The sequence below is a fragment of the Salvelinus alpinus genome, chromosome 8, assembly GCF_045679555.1.
Source record: "Salvelinus alpinus chromosome 8, SLU_Salpinus.1, whole genome shotgun sequence".
NCBI lineage: Eukaryota > Metazoa > Chordata > Actinopteri > Salmoniformes > Salmonidae > Salvelinus > Salvelinus alpinus.
In genome coordinates this window covers 69,085,014-69,106,655 of record NC_092093.1, presented here as the reverse complement: position 1 = coordinate 69,106,655, position 21,642 = coordinate 69,085,014, and the positions used below count along the sequence as shown (strand labels likewise).

Here is a 21,642-nt window from a genome sequence, read left to right as displayed (position 1 = left end):
CTAAAGGCTGGAGCTTCCGCTTTCAAGGAGCGGGACACTAATCCGGGCGCTTATAAGAAATTCCGCTATGCCGCTATTCCGCTATGCCCTCAGACGAAGCTGCCCAGTGACGCGAGCCTACTAGATGAGCTAAATGCCTTTTACGCTCGCTTCGAGGCAAGCAACACTGAAGCATGCATGAGAGCACCAGCTGTTCTGGACGACTGTGTGATAACGCTCTCGGTAGCCAATGTGAGCAAGACATTTTAAACAGGTCAACATTCACAAAGCCGAGGGGCCAGACGGATTACCAGGACGTGCACTCAAAGCATGCGTGGACCAACTGGCAAGTGTCTTCACTGACATTTTCAGCCTCTCTCCGTCCGAGTCTGTAATACCTACATGTTTCAAGCAGATCACCATAGTCCGTGTGCCCAAGGAAGTGAAGGTAACCTGCCTAAATGATTACCGCCCCATAGGACTCATGTCGCTAGCCATGAAGTGCTTTGAAAGGCTGGGCATGGCTCACATCAACAGTGTCCTCCCGGAAACCCTAGACTCACTCCAATTCGCATACCGCCCAAACAAATCCACAGATGACGCAATCTCAATCGCACTCCACACTGCCCTTTCCCACCTGGACAAAAAGAAGCCCTATGTGAGAATGCTGTTCATTGACTACAGCTCAGCGTTCAACACCATAGTTCCCACAAAGCTCATCACTAAGCTAAGGACCCTGGGACTAAACTCCTCCCTCTGCAACTGTATCCTGGACTTTCTGACGGGCCGCCCCCAGGTGGTAAGGGTAGGCAACAACACATCTGCCACGCTGATCCTCAACATTGGGTCCCCTGAGGGGTGTGTGCTTAGTCCTCTCCTGTACTCCCTCCCACAACTGCGTGGCCAAACACGACTCCAACACCATCATTAAGTTTGCTGACGGCACAACAGTGCTTCTACACCTGCATTGCTTGCTGTTTGGGCTTTAGGCTGGGTTTCTGTACAGCACTTTGTGACAACAGCTGAAGTAAGAATGGCTTTATAAATACATTTGATTGAATTTGATTGGTAGGCCTGATCACCGACAACGATGAGACGGCCTATAGGGAGGAGGTCAGAGACCTGGCAGTGTGGTGCCAGGAAAACAACCTCTCCTTCAATTTGAGCAAGACAAAGGCGCTGATCATGGACTACAGGAAAAGGCGAACCGAACAGACCCCCATTAACATCGACGGGGCTGTAGTGGAGCGGGTCGAGAGTTTCAAGTTTCTTGGTGTCACCAACGAACTATCATGGTCCAAACACACCAAGACAGACGTGAAGAGGACACGACACCACCGTCCCCTTCAGGAGGCTGAAAAGATTTGGCATGGGTCCCCAGAACCTCAAAAAGTTCTACAGCTGCACCATCGAGAGCATCCTGACCGGTTGCATCGCCGCCTTGTATGGCAACTGCTCGGCATCTGACCATAAGGCGGTACAGAGGGTAGTGCATACGGCCTGGCAGTGTGGTGTTGTGTTCTGCGCATGTGACAAATACATTTTGATTTGATTTGAAGGGGTTGAATCTCACATGAGTCCTCCCCCTTTGAAATGTGGATGTACATGTAGTCTATTGGGTTAGTGTGTTGAAAAGGGACGTAGCCAACAGCTTGAAAATGTATAAAAAGGAATTTCTGCCTTGCACTCAAACACACTACTTTCGCCTAATAATCATATTGCAGGCTATATTACATGGACCTGTACACCTAAATGTAAGCCCACATTTTATGCATTTTCATAATCATCTGCTTAGTCACATACAGTATGTGTTATTCACTGGAGGAGGACCCAAAGTATACAGTAGAAATAATTTGCACTCTCAGTATCATCATACAGATGGCAGTATTGCAGTTTGAGTCAGCAGTCAATGTAGGAAGACTCTTTGTCATTAGTATATACATGTAGGCCTACAATGTTTTATAGTTTATGCATAATTATAATAATTTTAATCGAGCATCGAAGGACCGACTTTGAACAGTTTTTTCCTGAGAAAAAAAGCTTGATGCGAAGTGGGCTCGAACCCACGGTTAAAACGCACTATCAATTACGAGTGACCGCTTTAGCAGTGGGTGCCACCTAGAAACAGTTAATAGTTAAATAAAACAATTAAGGTGGCGCTGATAACCTATATGACTCCTAGGCATTTCGTTAAAAAAAAATGACAATGTACGATAAACTTTCTTGGAAGGACCAAATTTATATTTTTCCCATAAAAGCACATGGATGTGTGTGAAACAGTAATTATATATTTGATAGGTGGGAGAAGAAGTTGTGCCAGGATGTAATCAGTGCCGCCTGGTGCTACTTGTACCACGTTATCTGATGGGACGAGATAGAATTTAGCGTTTGGTCACATCCTAGTAAATCAACCATTTTAATTGCCTGACTCATTTTTGTGCGTAAAAACATGAGGTGCGTTCAGTTCGCTTGAATGATTGCTACATTGCGGAACGGTTGTACTGAATAACACTTTTCCCCAAAACTTTATTGAATAGACTTTGATGTACGTTTACTTTGCTCCCATTTGGTGGTTGTGGCGAGGTGTGGCTTGACACAGTGAATGACGAATTTAAAAGGCGGTGACCATGCTGACATTGTTCCCCAAGCCATAACTCAACCCCTCCCCGTTTTTCAACCGGTCTTTCAGTACAGCTTCCATTTCCGTTCAATTGTACGTTCCAGAACGTAAAAATGTGCTGAATGCAGCCCGGTTTAACTTTAAATGCGTGCTTATGTTCACATGTATCGACAAATGTTGTTTTTGTTATGAATTAATCAACAACATTGTTCTACAAAACAAGGAGAGAAGGACAGCAGTGACCTCCTAGCCTTTTGATTGGACATCAACACCTTGACACCTCTCATAGGACTACAACACCCTCTGGACTGGGGGAATAGGTGTTATAGGATCTCTTCGCTACTGTCAGAACCAAACACTGACACACACCGAACACACTCACGAATGAACAGGCACGCGCACACACACACTGACTAGACGATCCCTGATTTTCAGGGGTGAAAGTATAAGTAATTTCTTCCTGGTACGGGACCTCCTATATACCTGCTATATATCAAACATATATCAAAAATGTTTATGGGCCTAAACATATAATTATATGATCCACATTATTTCAATAGCATCTCTGTGGGCCTAGTCATAAAGATTTGTCATGTAACTGCTCAAATATTTTACCTTTTATTGTGGCATAAAAGCAACCAGTCATGATGTTCTCATCTGATTTTCATATAAACATATATTTCCCATGCCAATAAAGCCCCTTAAATTGAATTGTCAAACAATCACTTACTGGGCTAAATGCACAAGTTCATCCAGCCTCCAAACAGTAGTGAATAGAAAGAGACATCTGTTACACAAAACACCAGAAAGTGTAATGACATTTGTCGATTGTTAATAGGCCAGAATTGATGTGTCCACGCGGCCGTCTAAAGCACTGCATCGCAGTGCTAGAGGTGTCACTACAGACCCGTGATCGGGAGTCCCATAGTGCAGCGCACAATTGGTCCAGCGTCGTCCGGGTTAGGGGAGGGTTTGGCCGGGGTAGGCCATCATTGTAAATAATAATTTGTTCGTATCTGACTTGCCTAGTTAAATAAAGTTTAAATAAAAATCTCTGCCTTGGCAAAGTATCTGTGTTCTCATCGAACCACATAGCATTTTGGAGCTATACCACCTGTTTTCAAGTACAGTACTTCCCTTTCCATGCCTCTGACATGTGCCAATGATAAAAAGTGGTATAATAGCCTACAGTCTTCTTGACATTTTGCTTTAATTATTGTGATAGGCTCATGTTTTTACCGGTATGGTGTACCCTTACTATTTATTTTGCCGGGACGCCATACCGTACCATACATCCTTTTACTTTGACCACTGTTGATTTTATTTGTCCATGGGAAATTCTGTATTCTGGCACTAGCCCCGTCCCGTACCTACCCTACACTACGTCAGACTGAACGTGACTTTCCTATTTGTCGATATTTTCTCTGTCCTCATCATTCACCGTTGCCAAACAAAAAAGCCACGTTGACGAACTGGACTGAAGTCTACTGCTGCTGGTTTTCCCAGAAAAATATATCTAAACGAGCGTTTTTCATTCCTTCGAAATATAGAAAGATTACAGATGTCTTCGCCTCCGAAGGAAAAAATCGAGACCAAAGGAGGACACCTCCCGGCTGGTATTAAACCTTATGTTGCTTTTTACAGCACAAACATCGCTTTTGTTTTCATGGTTCAACTGACATTGTATCACTGCATACGCATTAGACCTATGTCAATAATTGTGTTGGGCAACGTTAGTTAGATACACACTACTCAAGTAGCTAGACTAACATGTGTGTGCTGTAAAACATCTGAAAGCTTACGAAATAATTTTTTTGTGGCCTGTGGCTAAGTCTGATTTCCCTAATAACGCACTACGCCTGTACATTGAGATCTAACGTTGCACATGTTGCCAATGTTTTATTGACGGTGCGCCATCAAACCTAGGCCTGTATCTTCTTATGTGGCCTAGTTAGTATAGTGGAAGCTACCGTATGAAGCCTGGGTGCCAGTCTGTTTGGCTGTCATTCCACTTATTGCTATAGGTTTGACATGACAATTCCATAAGGAGTTGGCAAGAGAGCAGAAACAGACTGGCATCCAGGCTATGTAGCTAAAGTCTGTGGGGGATCTGATAACAGTCCTAAGGAGTAGCCTACGTGGACATAGAAAGTAGGGCACATAGCCATAACTGACTAAAGATTACAAGTAGCTACTAGCTAATGTTACTAGGACTGCCAGGTGGTGAAAAGACATGATCTCATTAGCAGGATATGCCTTGTCTTAAAATACTCTAAGGGTGTTTATACAATTTTTGTTAATTTAGTAGGGTTCACTTAATTTTTTGTCCAATGTGAACACTCCAAAGGAACTCAGACCCCTCAAGAGTCCCGGAAGCAAAACGAACTGAGACCGAGAGGGGGTCTGAGTTGGGTTCACTTGAAATACTCAGTCCGGTTTCCTTTTTTTAGGGCAATGTGAACACAAAGCTCCCCAGGTCCATTTGTCATTATTCCCGCACCACACACTAGTCTACTGCAACACCGTTTCCCCTGCCATAACCTCTCACATTGGTGTCACAATTGAGAGAAGATTGTGTGGGTTCGCTGAAAAAAACGTGTGCTGTTTTGGGATATTGATTAGCAATTGTCAAGGATGCACAGAAATGCCAAAATATGAGTTTTTAGTTCAGGTAATTTATTTACAATATGTGATCTATAGGCTAAGAGAGCTTCATAAGATGTTTATTGATTGTGGGGTTTGAATAGTGTGAAGACAACAGGGTACAAAATCAATTGTAGCTCTTACAACATTCAATTACAGCATTATTTAATCTACAGTTATTCTTTTGCTATTTATTCTGTTACTATTAACATGTCAATATTATTGGTATCTTCTGATTACGATGATTGTCATATTTTAACTAAATGCAATTTCTTTGCTTCCAAAATGTAAGTAGGCATAGCTTTCTGATCAGATGGATTGACTTTTCTTGCACATTTTGTAAAAACCCAGACTGCATTGAGTGAATGTTGGAAAAAGATCTTGGTTCCTTTCTGAACATAGCAATGTGAATGCAAAGAGGACTCAAACCACAAAATAGTAGGTTGTGAACTGGCAGAAGAGTTGAGTCCTCATTCAAGGGCAATGTGAAGGCGAAGAGAACAGAGTTCTTTAGTGTTTTTTTTACCCCAGAGTTCACTTTAATGAGGACTGAGATCGGTTATTTTAAAGAGGATTATATGTGAATACAAGCCTTTTAGGCTATCTGATTATCTGACTGTCTGTGGTTCATTTTAATTCTTTGTTGCGCCTCAGCCTTTTGTCCACCCTACCCTAATGCAGCATTTCCCAAACTCGGTCCTGGGGAACTGCATATTTTGGTTTTTGCCCTAGCACCAGACAGCTGATAAAAATAATGAAAGTTTGATGAGTTGATTATTTGAATCAGCTGTGTTGTGCTAGGGCAACAAAAACAAAATGTGCAGCCTTTGGGGTCCCCAGGACCGAGTTTGGGAAACACTGCCTAATGTGTGTCGGTGTTAATGTATAACAGTGATAAAGACGTGTGTGTTGATGTGAATTCATTGTGTGTGACAGTGAAGGCAGGGGGGATGAGGATAGTGCAGAAGCACCAGGGAGCAGCTCCACCTGAGCCGCCACCTGTCAAGGACAAGGACGACGAGGAGTTTGTGGAGGAGCCTAGGTAACACACACACACACGGTAACACACACACACACAAAATAGTCAAAATTGGTGAAGTGAAAATAATTTTCTTTTTCAAAAAGTAAAAACAATGGCAAAGTGGAGCGTGCATATGTATTCACCCCTTCTGCTATGAAGCCCCTAAAATAAAACCTGGTGGAACCAATTACCTTCAGAAGTCACATAATTTGTTAAATAAAGTCCACATGTGTGCAATCTAAGTGTCACATGATTTGTCACATGATCTCAGTATATATACACCTGTTCTGAAAGGCCCCAGAGTCTGCAACACCACTAAGCAAGCAGCACCATGAAGACCAAGGAGCTCTCCAAACAGGTCAGGGACAAAGTTGTGGAGAAGTACAGATCAGGGTTGGGTTCTAAAAATTATCTGAAACTTTGAACATCCCACGGAGCACCATTAAATCCATTATTAAAGAATGGAAAGAATATGGCACCACGACAAACCTGCCAAGAGAGGGCCGCCCACCAAAACTCACGGACCAGGCAAGGAGGGCATTAATAATGGAGGCAACAAAGAGACCAACGATAACCCTGAAGGATCTGCAAAGCTCCACAGCGGAGATTGAAGTATCGGTCCATAGGACCACTTTAAGCTGTACACTCTACAGAGCTGGGCTTTACAGAAGAGTAGCCAGAAAAAAGCCATTGCTAAAAGAAGAAAAAAAAGCAAACACGTTTGGTGTTTGCCAAAAGGCATGTGGGAGATTCCCCAAACATATGGAAGAAGGTACTCTGGTCAGATGAGACTAAAATATATATTTTTGGCCATCAAGGAAAACACTATGTCTGGCAAAAACCCAACACCTCTCATCACCCCGTGAACACCATCCTCACAGTGAAGCATGGTGGTGGCAGCTGCATGCTGTGGTGATGTTTTTCATCAGCAGGGACTGGGAATCTGGTCAGAATTGACGGAATGATGGATGGCGCTAGGTACAGGGAAATTCTTGAGGGAAACCTGTTTCAGTCTTCCAGAGATTTGAGACTGGGACAGAGGTTCACCTTCCAGCAGGACAATTACCCTAAGAATACTGCTAAAGCAACACTTGAGTGGTTTAAGGGGATACATTTAAATGTCTTGGAATGACCTCGTCAAAGCCCAGACCTCAATCCGATTGAGAATCTGTGGTATGACTTAAAGATTGCTGTACACCAGTGGAACCCATCCAACTTGAAGGAGCTGGAGCAGTTCTGCCTTGAAGAATGGGCAAAAATCCCAGTGGCTAGATGTGGCAAGCTTATAGAGACATACCCCAACAGACTTGCAGCTATAATTGCTGCAAAAGGTGGCTCTAAAAAGTATTGGCTTTGGGGGGGGTGAATAGTTATGCACGCTCACGTTTTCTGTTTATTTGTCTTATTTCTTGTTTGTTTCACAAGAAAAAATATTTTGCATTTTCAAAGTGGTAGGCATGTTGTGTAAATCAAATGATACAAACCCCCCCAAAATATTTGAATTCCAGGGTGTAAGGCAACAAAATAAGAAAAATGCCAAGGAGGGTGAATACTTTCACAAGCCATTGTACCTGCACACATACATACAGTTGAAGTCAGAAGTTTACATACAACTTTAGCCAAATACATTTAAACTCAGTTTTTCACAATTCCTGACATGTAATCCCAGTGAAAATTCCCTGTCTTAGGTCAGTTAGGAAAACCATTTTATTTTAAGAATGTGAAATGTCAGAATAATAGTACTGATTTCTTTCATCACATTCCCAGTGGGTCAGAAGTTTACGTACACTCAATTAGTATTTGGTAGCATTGCCTTTAAATTGTTTAACTTGGATCAAACGTTTCGGGTACCCTTCCACAAGCTTCCCACAATAAGTTGGGTGAATCTTGGCCCATTCCTCTTGACAGAGCTGGTGTAACTGAGTCAGGTTTGTAGGCCTTCTTGCTCGCACACGCTTTTTCAGTTCTTCCCACAAATCTTTTATAGGATGAGGTCAGGGCTTTGTGATGGCCACTCCAATACCTTGACTTAGTTGTCCTTAAGCCAATTTGCCACAACTTTGGAAGTATGCTTGGGGTCATTGTCCATTTGGAAGACCCATTTGCGACAAAGCTCTAACTTCCTGACTGATGTCTTGATGTTGCTTCAATATATCCACAAAATTTCCCTGCCTCATGATGCCATCTATTTTGTGAAGTGCACCAGTCCCTCCTGCAGCAAAGCACCCCCACAACACAATGCTGCCACCCCCGATCTTCACAGTTGGGATGGTGTTCTTCGACTTGCAAGCATCCCCCTTTTCCTCCAAACATAACAATGGTCATTATGGCCAAACAGTTCTATTTTTGTTTCATCAGAACAGAGGACATTTCTCCAAAAAGTACGATCTTTGTCCCTATGTACAGTTGCAAACCGTAGTCTGGCTTTTTTATTGCGGTTTTGGAGCAGTGGCTTCTTCCTTGCTGAGTGGCCTTTCAGATTGTGTCTATATGACTCGTTTTACTGTGGATATAGATACTTTTGGACCTGTTTCCTCCAGCATCTTCACAAGGTCCTTTGCTGTTGTTCTGGGATTGATTTGCACTTTTCGCACCAAAGTACGTTAATCTCTAGGAGACAGAATGCGTCTCCTTCTTAAGCGGTATGACGGCTGATGGCCACATTGGTGTTTATACTTGCGTATTATTGTTTGAACAGATGAACGTGGTACATTCAGGCGTTTGGCAAATGCTCCCACGGATGAACCAGACTTGTGGAATTCTACAATTGTATTTCTGAGGTTTTGGCTGATTTCTTTTGATTTTCCCATGATGTCAAGCAAAGAGGCACTGAGTTTGAAGGTAGGCCTTAAAATACATCCACAGGTACACCTGCAATTGACTCAAATGATGTCAGTTAGCCTATCAGAAGTTTCTAAAGCCATGATGTCATTTTCTGGAATTTTACAAGCTGTTTAAAGGCACAGTCAACTTAGTGTATGTAAACTTCTGACCCACTGGAATTGTGATACAGTGAAATAATCTGTCTGTAAACAATTGTTGGGAAAATTACTTGTGTCATGCACTAAGTAGCTGTCCTAACCGACTTGCCAAAACTATAGTTTGTTAACAAGACATTTGTGGAGTGGTTGAAAAACAACAAGTTTTAATGACACCAACCTAAGTGTGTCTAAACTTCCGACTTCAACTGTTCATACACACATACATACATAGTCCTTGTACCAAATAATGTGTTTAATTTTTAGAACTGATAAGAACATTCCACAACCTTGAACTCACCAAATAACCTATGATGGCCGGTATCTGTGCTAGAAGAGACAACGACCAGGTCTGATGCTTTAATATCTGTTAATTTTCATCCCTTCACTGCCTACTGTCAACCTGAGGTCCACCTTGTTTTTCTTAGAACTTAGAACTTGTCATTATGGCCTATTGGGTCTCGACTGTTGAGCAATGTAAGTTTATCCAGGTGAAATATTTACACCACACTGTGTGTTGCGTTTACTGCTGAGTGTCCTCTCCAGAACCTGTTGAGCAACACAGTGAGAGTTTTGTATAAACGTTCAAACTCAGCTGTGGCTCTCGCTCCTCTCTTTGGCCGGTCCTTGGGAGCGAACAGGAATTGTGGCATGGACACAGGGAAAGTAAAGAGAGCGAAAGAGGTTTCAAGTATTGGCTTACCCTATGCCCCAGCCTAAAGAGGGAGGTTGTCATAACAGCTCCTGCCCCGGGTCCTCTGGAGAGATCAGAGGCGGCAGTGAAAGTGCCCGTGTGAAATGCTGTAAAAATCCTCTGATGCGGTCAGCTTGGCTCTTACCCTGGCACTGGCTTTCCTTCAGTCGCTCATTAAAGAGCAAGGTTAGTGTGTGTGTGTCCTGCGTGCATGCCTGTGTCCACTCTGTTGAGAGCAGGTGGATGCTGTGTAGCAGCCAGTGGAGCGAGGTCACCATGGGAACGCCTGTCACATACAATTTAGACCTAGATGGAGAGATGGGAGGAAAGGGAGAGAAGTTTACAGTAAAGGCAACAGAGCATCGCCATAAGCACTTCCTGTACACAGCCTGAGGGGCGGGACCAACCCTAACCCCGAAGTTCTTTTTCATCTCGTGCTCTTGCTCTCCCCCACTCTATTTCTCTTTATCCCTCTCTCTCCCTCTAGCATTTCGCTACACCCGCAATAACATCTGCTAAACACGTGTATATAACAAATCACATTTTCTCTTTCTCTTTATCCCCTCTCTCTCTCTCCCCCTCTCTTTTTGTTTCTCTCTTTCCCCTCATCTTGTCTATCTGGTGCATCTGCACTCCAGATGACTGACTGCGCCTCAATCCTCTAATCTCAGATGAACTCGTTTTCTCACTGATTAAATTGCTCTCATACCAGTGTAGTTAGATTGTAATAACATGTTGACATTACTTGAAGATAATGTTTAGGCTACTTTAAGTGAAGTACTCCAATACAGGTATACTGCAGCGAAGTGGGCCTGTGTCAGTCATTAACGTCTTGACAAGGCCGCTGGTGTTGTACCAAGGACGCTAGCGACAATATGTAGACTACTTTAATTGTGTATGCTACGTTAAGTCTCTGCTGCCCTGCCCAAACCTCCAGAGGTAGACGCTGAGGACAGCTTTTCACCTCCGGTAATGGTTCTGCTGTTACACCAGACAGGACTCGTTTCTCATGTCAAGGTCCATTTCCATCTCGGGATCTCTCCCCTCCCCTCATCACCCCCCCCCTCCTTCTTTCCTCCCTCTCCCCTTCCTCTCCCCTGCTGTGTGAGTTGCAGTGTAGAACCAGTCCAGTATTAATGATAGTCATTTAGCAGGGTGGCAGGCAGGTCCACAGCATCACAGTACTGTGAATGAGCTCATGGCGGTCTCTTTCTCTCGCCGTCTCTGTGTATGTTTGTTCAATTGGATCAAACAGAAGCACTTTCTGTTCCTGTCTTTTATAACCCCCTGAAAGAGAAACTCCAGAGTTGATGGTCAGTGTTTCTGACATTGACACTGGCATACATTCATTAGGCATTTCATCTCAACAAAATGTGATCATGTCTCGTCAAAGAATTGACATTGAGGTAGGAGTCTGATGTGTTTAACCCCTCTTTCTGTCTCTAGCCCACCAAAGCCCACTGTGGTCGTGTCAGGAGTGGTTACAAAGGTAAGACCAAAGTGTGTGTGTGTGTGTGTGTGTGTATGACCCACCCAGATGTCCTTGACAGGGTCAGATGGGGCAAGACGGCTCCTAGCGTCGTGTTAGCACTGAACACAGATTGTTGGAGAGAGATACCAGATATCACCTTGGACTGGATTCTTCACCAACGCACACACACACTAAGCTTAGCCTACCCTGACCCCTAGGATATTGCCATTTACCCCCACCCTTTCCACTCACACACCATGCTTACCCCCATCTAAGCTCACCCCTCTGGGGTCTCTACTTAGCTCTCTATCTGTACATCTAGGCTTGCCTTTTTATTCTCTATTTGTCTGTGCTGCCATACCTGCAGGCTGCGACAGCCTTAAATATAGCCTGACGAACCAGGGGGCAGCTGCAGAGATTATATTCTCCCACTGAGATGACCTTAGATAGGGCTTCTACATCTCTGATTAAGGCTAGCCTTACTGCCTCGGATCTATATTTGTTGAGGTTTGGTAAACTAAACTAAATTCCACTCATTTATATTGTCTTCCTATAGAGAGAAAGATATGTCTCTCTGGACATTCTGTACATCTCTCTCCACCTCTCATTCCATCTCTCTCAAACACACGAATACATTTCTCTATAGCACACACATTCTCTATCTCTCTCCCTCACACTAATACACACCCCATCCCTTCCTTTCTCTCTCCCTCACACTGATACACACCCCATCCCTTCCTTTCTCTCTCCTCACACTGATACACACCCCATCCCTTCCTTTCTCTCTCCTCACACTGATACACACCCCATCCCTTCCTTTCTCTCCCTCACACTGATACACACCCCATCCCTTCCTTTCTCTCTCCCTCACACTGATACTCACCCCATCCCTTCCTTTCTCTCTCCCTCACACTGATACACACCCCATCCCTTCCTTTCTCTCTCCCTCATACTGATACACACCCCATCCCTTCCTTTCTCTCTCCCTCACACTGATACACACCCCATCCCTTCCTTTCTCTCTCCCTCACACTGATACACACCCCATCCCTTCCTTTCTCTCTCCCTCACACTGATACACACCCCATCCCTTCCTTTCTCTCTCCCTCACACTGATACACACCCCATCCCTTCCTTTCTCTCTCCCTCACACTGATACACACCCCATCCCTTCCTTTCTCTCTCCCTCACACTGATACACACCCCATCCCTTCCTTTCTCTCTCCCTCACACTGATACACACCCCATCCCTTCCTTTCTCTCTCCCTCACACTGATACACACCCCATCCCTTCCTTTCTCTCTCCCTCACACTGATACACACCCCATCCCTTCCTTTCTCTCTCCCTCACACTGATACACACCCCATCCCTTCCTTTCTCTCTCCCTCACACTGATACACACCCCATCCCTTCCTTTCTCTCTCCCTCACACTGATACACACCCCATCCCTTCCTTTCTCTCTCCCTCACACTGATACACACCCCATCCCTTCCTTTCTCTCTCCCTCACACTGATACACACCCCATCCCTTCCTTTCTCTCTCCCTCACACTGATACACACCCCATCCCTTCCTTTCTCTCTCCCTCACACTGATACACACCCCATCCCTTCCTTTCTCTCTCCCTCACACTGATACACACCCCATCCCTTCCTTTCTCTCTCCCTCACACTGATACACACCCCATCCCTTTCTCTCTCTTATATATTTATATATATACCTACCTCATATACATTGCCATCCTAGTTTGACCTTATCCCACTGTGTGTGAGTGCTTGCATTCCCGTCCGTATGTCCAGAGGTTTATATAGATGATGTAACCTTCCATCTGGTCTCCCTACTGCACCATAATATCCATCCATGCATTTATTTATTTCTGTTTACATACAAACTAAAACAACATTGACTAATTTCCAGGAAAATACACAATATAGATTTCCTTATAGAGATGAGGCTGTATGCTAGTGACCTAGAGAACTGATACAGGAGTTTTATTGTACCAGCTCCAGTGGACTGTATAAAGGGGTCTGAATGGTGTCATGCCCAGATTCAGGCCTCCTAACCTGGTTAATGATGTCTGCCACACCCCTGGGTCCCTTGATTGTAGGTCTTTCAGATCTATAGGAGTTATGGTCTTAAACTGAAACATTCAAGAATATACATTGCACAACATTAGATCGCATGCATGCACAGACACACAGACATGATATATAAAAGTGTGTGCGTGCCTGTGTGTGTGTGTATTCTCTATACTGCTGTGTTAGCATTTCCTAGAGATTTGAAGCTGGTGAGTCATTCACAGCCAGCACATCTCTCTTATCTATCAGACTCCGATATTATGACTACACCACTGTTACACACTACAGTACTCTTCTGGAACGCTACACAATTCTCCTGGGGGAGAGCGGGAAAGAGAGTGAGCGGGAGATTATGAAGAGCTAGGGGCAGTTTACTTTTATATGAGCTATACTTTCATCCTCTGTCTGTAGGTTGAATCTGACCCTCACCCTATGGTATTAATGGACTTGTGTCCTAACCCTTATTAGTGCCATGCCTTCTCTTTTTAATTAACCTTTATTTAAACTAGGCAAGTCAGTAAAGAACAAATTCTTATTTACAATGACGGCCTGCCCCGGCCAAACCCCGGACGACACTGGGCCAATTGTGCGCCGCCCTGTCAGAGAGAAGACAGCCAATCAAGTTCTTTAGTCTTAACTATAGCACTACATAGCCTAAGAATGCCTACAATGTGAAGCAATGCAATGGAGTGTAAAAAGTAAATGCGTTTGATTTTGATGGGATGTGGCATCGTGGTATTGAAGGGGAGGATGTGTATTTGTGGGCTGGGTTCTTGGAACTTCAGATTGAGGGTTTAGATAGACCATGTGGGTAGACACTCCTGGGTAAATCCATTTGAATTCGTCACTTTTTGACAGCAATCCCTTTTGATTGAAACCACTTTCCATACGTCTGCCCATGGAAGAAGTGGTCAGAAAGCTCAAAGTTAACACGTTTTGCATACCCCACCCTAACATGAGACATCCATGTCTTCATCACTGGAAAAGGTTGAGTTTGATTATCATTTTAAAGTATACAAACAGAGTTTGTTGAAATAAATGTTTAAAAAAGAAATATACTACCGGTCAAAACTTTTAGAACAACTACTCATTCCATGGTTTTTCTTTATTTTGACTATTTCCTACATTATAGAATAATAGTGAAGACATCAAAACTATGAAATAACACATGGAATCATGTAGTAACAAAAAAGGTGTTAAACAAATCAACATACAGTTGAAGTCAGAAGTTTACATACACCTTAGACAAATACATTTAAACTCCGTTTTTCACCATTTCTGACATTTAATCCTAGTAAAAAGTCCCTGTCTTAGGTCAGTTAGGATAACCATTTTATTTTAAGAATGTGAAATGTCAGAATAATGGTAGATAGAATGATTTATTTCAGCTTTTATTTCTTTCATCACATTCCCAGTGGGTCAGAAGTTTACATACACTCAATTAGTATTTGGTAGCATTGCCTTTAAATTGTTTAACTTGGGTCAAACGTTTCGGGTAGCCTTCCACAAGCTTCCCACAATAAGTTGTGTGAATTTTGGCACATTCCTCCTGACAGAGCTGGTGTAATTGAGTCAGATCTGTAGGCCTCCTTGCTCGCACATGGTTTTTCAGTTCTGCCCACACATTTTCTATGGGATTGAGGTCAGAGCTTTGTGATGGTCACTCCAATACCATTACTTTGTTGTCCTTAAGCCATTTTGCCACAACTTTGGAAGTATGCTTGGGGTCATTGTCCATTTGGAAGACTCATTTGCGACCAAGCTTTAACTTCCTGACTGATGTCTTGAGATGTTGCTTCAGTATATCCACATAATTTCCCTGCCTCATAATGCCATATTATTTTGTGAAGTGCACCAGCCCCTCCTGCAGCAAAGCACCCCCACAACATGATGCTGCCACCCCCGTGCTTCACGGTTGGAATGGTGTTCTTCGGCTTGCAAATCTCCCCCTTTTTCCTCCAAACATAACGATGGTCATTATGGCCTAACAGTTCTATTTTTGTTTCATCAGACCAGAGGACATTTCTCCAAAAAGTACGATCTTAGTCCCCATGTGCAGTTGCAAACCGTAGTCTGATCCACTGGAATTATGATACAGTGAAATAATCTGTCTGTAACCAATTGTTGGAAAAATTACTTGTGTCATGCACAAAGTAGATGTCCTAACCGACTTGCCAAAACTATAGTTTGTTAACAAGAAATTTGTGGAGTGGTTGAAACACTTAAGTTGGAGTCATTAAAACTAGTTTATCTAAACTTCCGACTTCTACTGTATATTTGAGTCTTCAATAAGCCACCCGTCGCCTTGATGACAGCTTTGCACACTCTTGGCATTCTCTCAACCATCTTCACCTGGAATGCTTTTCTAACAGTCTTGAAAGACTTCCCAGTTATGTTGAGCACTTGTTAGCTGCTTTTCCTTCGCTCTGCGATCCGACTCATCCCAAACCTTCTCAATTTGGTTGAGGTTGGGGGATTGTGGAGGCCAGGTCATTTGATGCAGCACTCATCACTCTCCTTCTTGGTAAAATAGCCCTTACATAGCCTGGAGGTATGTTGGGTCATTGTTCTGTTGAAAAACAAATGATAGTCCCACTAAGCCCAAAGCAGATGGGATGGCGTATCAACTCCAGACCAAAGGACAAATTTCCCACCGGTCTAATGTCCATTGCTTGTGTTTCTTCGCCCAAGCAAGTCTCTTCTTATTGGTGTCCTTTAGTAGTAGTTTCTTTGCAGAAATTTGACAATGATGGCCCGATTCAGTCTTTTCTGAACAGTTGATGTTGAGATGTGTCTGTTAGTTAAATTCTGTGAAGCATTTATTTGGGCTGCAATTTCTGAGGCTGGTAACTCTAATGAACGTATCCTCTGCAGCAGAGGTAACTCTGGGTCTTCCATTCCTGTGGCGGTCCTCATGAGAGCCAAGTTCATCATAGTGCTTGATGGTTTTTGCGACTGCAGTTGAAGAGACTTTCAAAGTTCTCAATGTTCCGTATTGACCTTCATGTCTTGAAGTAATGATGGACTGTCATTTCTCTTTGCTTATTTGAGCTGTTCTTGCCATAATATGGACTTGGTCTTTTACCGAATAGGGCTATCTTCTGTATAACCCCCCCTACCTTGTCACAACACAACTGATTGACTCAAACGCATTAAGAAGGAAAGAAATTCCACAAATGAATTTTTAACAAGGCACACCTGTTAATTGAAATGCATTCCAGTTAACATGAAGCTTGTTGAGAGAATGCCAAGAGTGTGCTAAGCTGTCAAGGCAAAGGGTGGCTATTTGAAGAATCTCAAATCTCAAATATATTTGTTTATATTTGTATAACACTTTTTTGGTTACTACATGATTCCATATGTGTTATTTCATAGTTTTGATGTCTTCACTATTATTCTACAATGTAGAAAATAGTAAAAATAAAGAAACCCTTGAATGAGGTGTTCTAAAACTTTTGAGCAGTCGTGTTTTTTTTAACCGTTTTTAACGTCTTATCTAAAAATGGGTAAACCGATTTTTGTTAATATTTGTTTATGTTGTAGCTGAGATTTTTGTTGTGCCTGCCATCGGTTGAGACACAACATGCTCTTAAATACAGGGTGGGCATCATTTCAATCATAGAAATATAATTCATATAATGGACCTATTCCTTCAGACCACTGCAATTTAACTAGTACACCATTTGAAATTGAACTGACATTTTTACTTCTAATTACTAACATAATGATGGCCACCGGTCTACTCGTTGCTGAATGTCAACTGAAAGTAAATGTTCATGTCTATTCTATGATCTATATGTCTATGATTTCAATAGGTTTCCTATGGAAGATTGACAGTATCATTTAAAACAACAGATACTCCCATTCAAGTCAGTGTTCTATGATGTGTGGACCTCCATCTTTGTGATACCTTTTTATATTCACATTTGAGTACGTTTATCAGCCAAAACATGACACTCGCCCTGTATTCAAGAGCATGTTGTATCTCAACCGATGGCGAGCACAACATAACCTCATATGATGTAAAATAGGTTCTAAGCTACAACATATGTAAATCTTATTTTATTTTATTTTGATAATTGACCTTTTTAAGGTTACATTTTTACTTTAATTTTTTTATATATATATATATATATATATAAAATAGTTTGACAACCCTGTTTGTAAGCTTTTTAAATCATGTAAATCTCAGCCATTTATCTTTTCCAGTGATGAAGACATGGATGTCTCATGGCATGGTGGGGAATGCAAAATGGGTCAACTTTCAGCACCTTTTAGCACCTTTTATCACTTTAAGGTCCAAAAGATCACGTTCTGAGTACTTCTACAATGGGAAAATATGTATAGAAGGTTTCGTTCAAATCAAAAGGGGTTCAGTCAAAAAGTGATTGAAATCAAATGGATTTACTCTCCTAGGTCTCTGTACTGGATTCTACTGACACACACACACACACACACACACACACAGCATGCCTGTGGTAATTAATCAGAGAGCCAGAATATTTAGAACAGATTGGGGTCAAACAGATCGGCACACCAGGAGAGACAGCGCGTATACATACAAGTGATAGACACCACACACTGGTGCTGCTGGATGCTTGGAGGAGCACAAAGGCCAGTGGCATGTATTGAAGCTATAGGGCTCTGACTAAAGGCCGATCAGCTTGAGGAAAATATGTAGATGTGTGTGTGTGTGTGTGAACACCTTTTGTACTGTAACACACCTGTACTAAGTGGATGTGTGTGGTTGTGTTCTCAGGGTGATAAGGACTTCACCCCAGCGGCAGCCCAGGTAGCTCACCAGAAGCCCCAGCCGTCTGTCAGCAAGATGCCACAGAACCAGCACCTCACCCAGCAAATCCACCAGCCCCGCAAGTGAGGCTACCGCCAAGCTTACCTTCCCTCCGCTAACTCTGCTACAGTTGGCCCCACAAGGCGCCAGCAATCTTCCCAGACACAGCTCTACAGTCAGTTTTGTGTTTACCCCCCTCCAATGGTTAAGTAAGGATTTGAAGAGGCGAAACTGATCCTAAGTCTGTGACTAAGGGCAAGCCAATGCAACGCATCATCAATGAACCACATCAGCCAACCTATCACAGCAGCCTACCGACCAACCCAATAACCACAAACCAATCAAAGAACTGAACAACCAATCAATTAAGCATGCAACCAATTACCATAAGTGCTCAGGTTACCAGGGAATCCCCTGTTAAGCATTCCATGTGATCCCACTCTCATACTTGGGTTATTATACTGAACAGAAATATAAACGCAACAATTTCAAAGATTTACTGAGTTACAGTTCATAAACTCAGCAAAAAAAGAAACGTCCTCGCACTGTCAACTGCGTTTATTTTCAGCAAACTTAACGTGTAAATATTTGTCTGAACGTAACAAGATTCAACAACTGAGACATAAACTGAACAAGTTCCACAGACATGTGACTAATAGAAATGTAATAATGTGACCCTGAACAAAGGTGGGGTCAAAATCAAAAGTAAGTCAGTATCTGGTGTGGCCACCAGCTGCATTAAGTACTGCAGTGCATCTCCTCATGGACTGCACCAGATTTGCCAGTTCTTGCTGTGAGATGTTACCCCACTCTTCCTTGACGTCAACTACAAGTTCCCTGACATTTCTGGGGGTATTGGCCCTAGCCCTCACCCTCCGATCCAACAGGTCCCAGACGTGCTCAATGGGATTGAGATCCGGGCTCTTCGCTGGCCATGGCAGAACACTGACATTCCTGTCTTGCAGGAAATCACACACAGAAAGAGCAGTATGGCTGGTGGCATTGTCATGCTGGAGGGTCATGTCAAGGTGAGCCTGCAGGAAGGGTACCACATGAGGGAGGAGGATGTCTTCCCTGTAACGCACAGCATTGAGATTGCCTGCAATGACAACAAGCTCAGTCCGATGATGCTGTGACACACCACCCCAGACCATGACAGACCCTCTACCTCCAAATCGAACCCGCTCCAGAGTACAGGCCTCGGTGTAACGCTCATTCCTTCGTCAATAAACGCGAATCCGACCATCACCTCTGGTGAGACAAAACCGCGACTCGTCAGTGAGAGAACTTTTTGTCAGTCCTGTCTGGTCCAGCGACGGTGGGTTTGTGCCCATAGGCAACGTTGTTTCTGGTGAGGACCTGCCTTACAACAGGCCTATAAGACCTGCGCAGGTGTTGTTACACGTGGTCTGCCACTGCGAGGACGGACAGCTGATCGTCCTGTCTCCCTGTAGCGCTGTCTTAGGCGTCTCACAGTACGGACATTGCAATTTATTGCCCTGGCCACATCTGCAGTCCTCATGCCTCCTTGCAGCATGCCTAGGCACGTTCACGCAGATAAGCAGAGACCCTTGCCATCTTTCTTTTGGTGTTTTTCAGAGTCAGTAGAAAGGCCTCTTTTAGTGTCCTAAATTTTCATAACTCTGACCTTAATTGCCTACCGTCTGTAAGCTGTTAGTGTCTTAACGACCGTTCCACAGGTGCATGTTCATTAATTGTTTATGGTTCGTTGAACAAGCATGGGAAACAGTGTTTAAACCCTTTACAATGAAGATCTGTGAAGTTATTTGGATTTTTACGAATTATCTTTGAAAGACAGGGTCCTGAAAAAGGGACATTTCTTTTTTTGCTGGGTTTATAAAGACATCAGTCAATAGAAATTAATTAATTAGGACCTAATCTATGGATTTCACATGACTGGGCAAGGGTGTAGCCATGGGGAGCCAGGCCTAGCCAATCAGAATGAGATTTTCCCACAAACGAGCTTTATTACAGTCAGAAATACTCCTCAGCACCCCCCAGGTGAAGAAGCTGGATGTTGAGGTCCTGGGCAGGACTGGTTACACGTGGTCTGCGGTTGTGAGGACGGTTGGACAGACTGCCAAATTGTCTAAAACAACATTGAAGGCAGCTTATGGTAGAGAAATGAACATTCAATTCTCTGGCAACAGCTCTGGTGGATATTCCTGCAGTCAGCATGCCAATGTCACGCTCCCTAAAAACTAGAGACATCTGTGGCATTGTGTTGTGTGACAACTGCACATTTTAAAGTGGCCTTTTATTGTCCCCAGCACAAGGTGCACCTGTGTGATGATCAGGCTGTTTAATCAGCTTCTTGATATGCCACCCCTGTCTGGTGGCTGGATTATCTTGGTAAAGGAGAAATGCTTACTAACAGGGGTGGAAACACATTTTTGCACAAAATATGAGCAAAATTGTATTTTTTTTAGCTAATGAGACATGGGACCAAAACTTTACATGTTGCGTTTATATTTTTGTTCAGTGTAGTTCTAAGGGAAATGTCATAGACCACACACACAATCCTCCTTCATTTCAAGTGTGGTTATTAATGTCAACACCACATTTCAGGGTTCTATGGAAATACATTTAGGCAAGGAGTCATTTCCTAAGTTTATTTAATAAAGTTTAAAATTATATATTTTTATTTTACTCAGTTTGTTTCTTGAGTAAAGTCCTTAGTCGGTGAGTGGACTTAAGCATTAGGTGTGGTTGTCATTAAAGATTTAACTTTAAAATCATTGTTATGTCTTCATTGTTACTGGATGTATTATGTAATATTCTGTATTATCCATGAACAAATGGAACTGTTGTGTATTGAGCTCTGTGACCTGCATACCTCTCTTTTTTATACTCTACACATACGCTGCTTTCAGAGAGTATTCATACCCCTTAACTTATTCCACATTGGTGTGTTACAGCCTAAATTCAAACTGGATGAAGTGGCTTTACACACGTTACTCCATAATTAAAACATGTCTTAAGAAATGTTTGCAAATTTATTGGAAAATAAATACAGAAATATCACATTTACTGCACATAAGTATTCACACCCCTGAGTCAATACATGTTAAATTCACATTTGGCAGCGATTACATCTGCGTCTTTCTGGGTAAATCTAAGAGCTTTGCACACCTGGATTGTACGATATGTGCACATTAGTATTAAATTATTCAAGCTCAGTCAAGTTGGTTGTTGATCATTGCTAGACAGCCATTTGAAGTCTTGCCATAGATTTTCAAGCCTATTTGAAGTCAAAACTATAACTAGGCCACTCAGGAACATTAAATGTCTTGGTAAACAACTCCAGTGTACATTTGGTCTTGTGTTTTAGCTTATTGAAAGGT

At 42.9% G+C, this 21,642-nt stretch overlaps 1 protein-coding gene across 1 annotated transcript; it reads left to right on the top strand.

Annotated features, from left to right (window-relative positions):
- The first annotated feature begins 3,951 nt into the window (after positions 1–3,951).
- LOC139583591 (death-associated protein 1 homolog) lies at positions 3,952–21,033 on the top strand. Its single transcript, XM_071414844.1, has 4 exons — positions 3,952–4,215; positions 6,179–6,284; positions 11,382–11,424; positions 18,245–21,033. Exons 1-4 carry the CDS (start codon positions 4,161–4,163, stop codon positions 18,362–18,364), a joined length of 324 nt encoding a protein of 107 aa, XP_071270945.1. The 5' UTR covers positions 3,952–4,160; the 3' UTR covers positions 18,365–21,033.
- Positions 21,034–21,642: the final 609 nt, after the last annotated feature.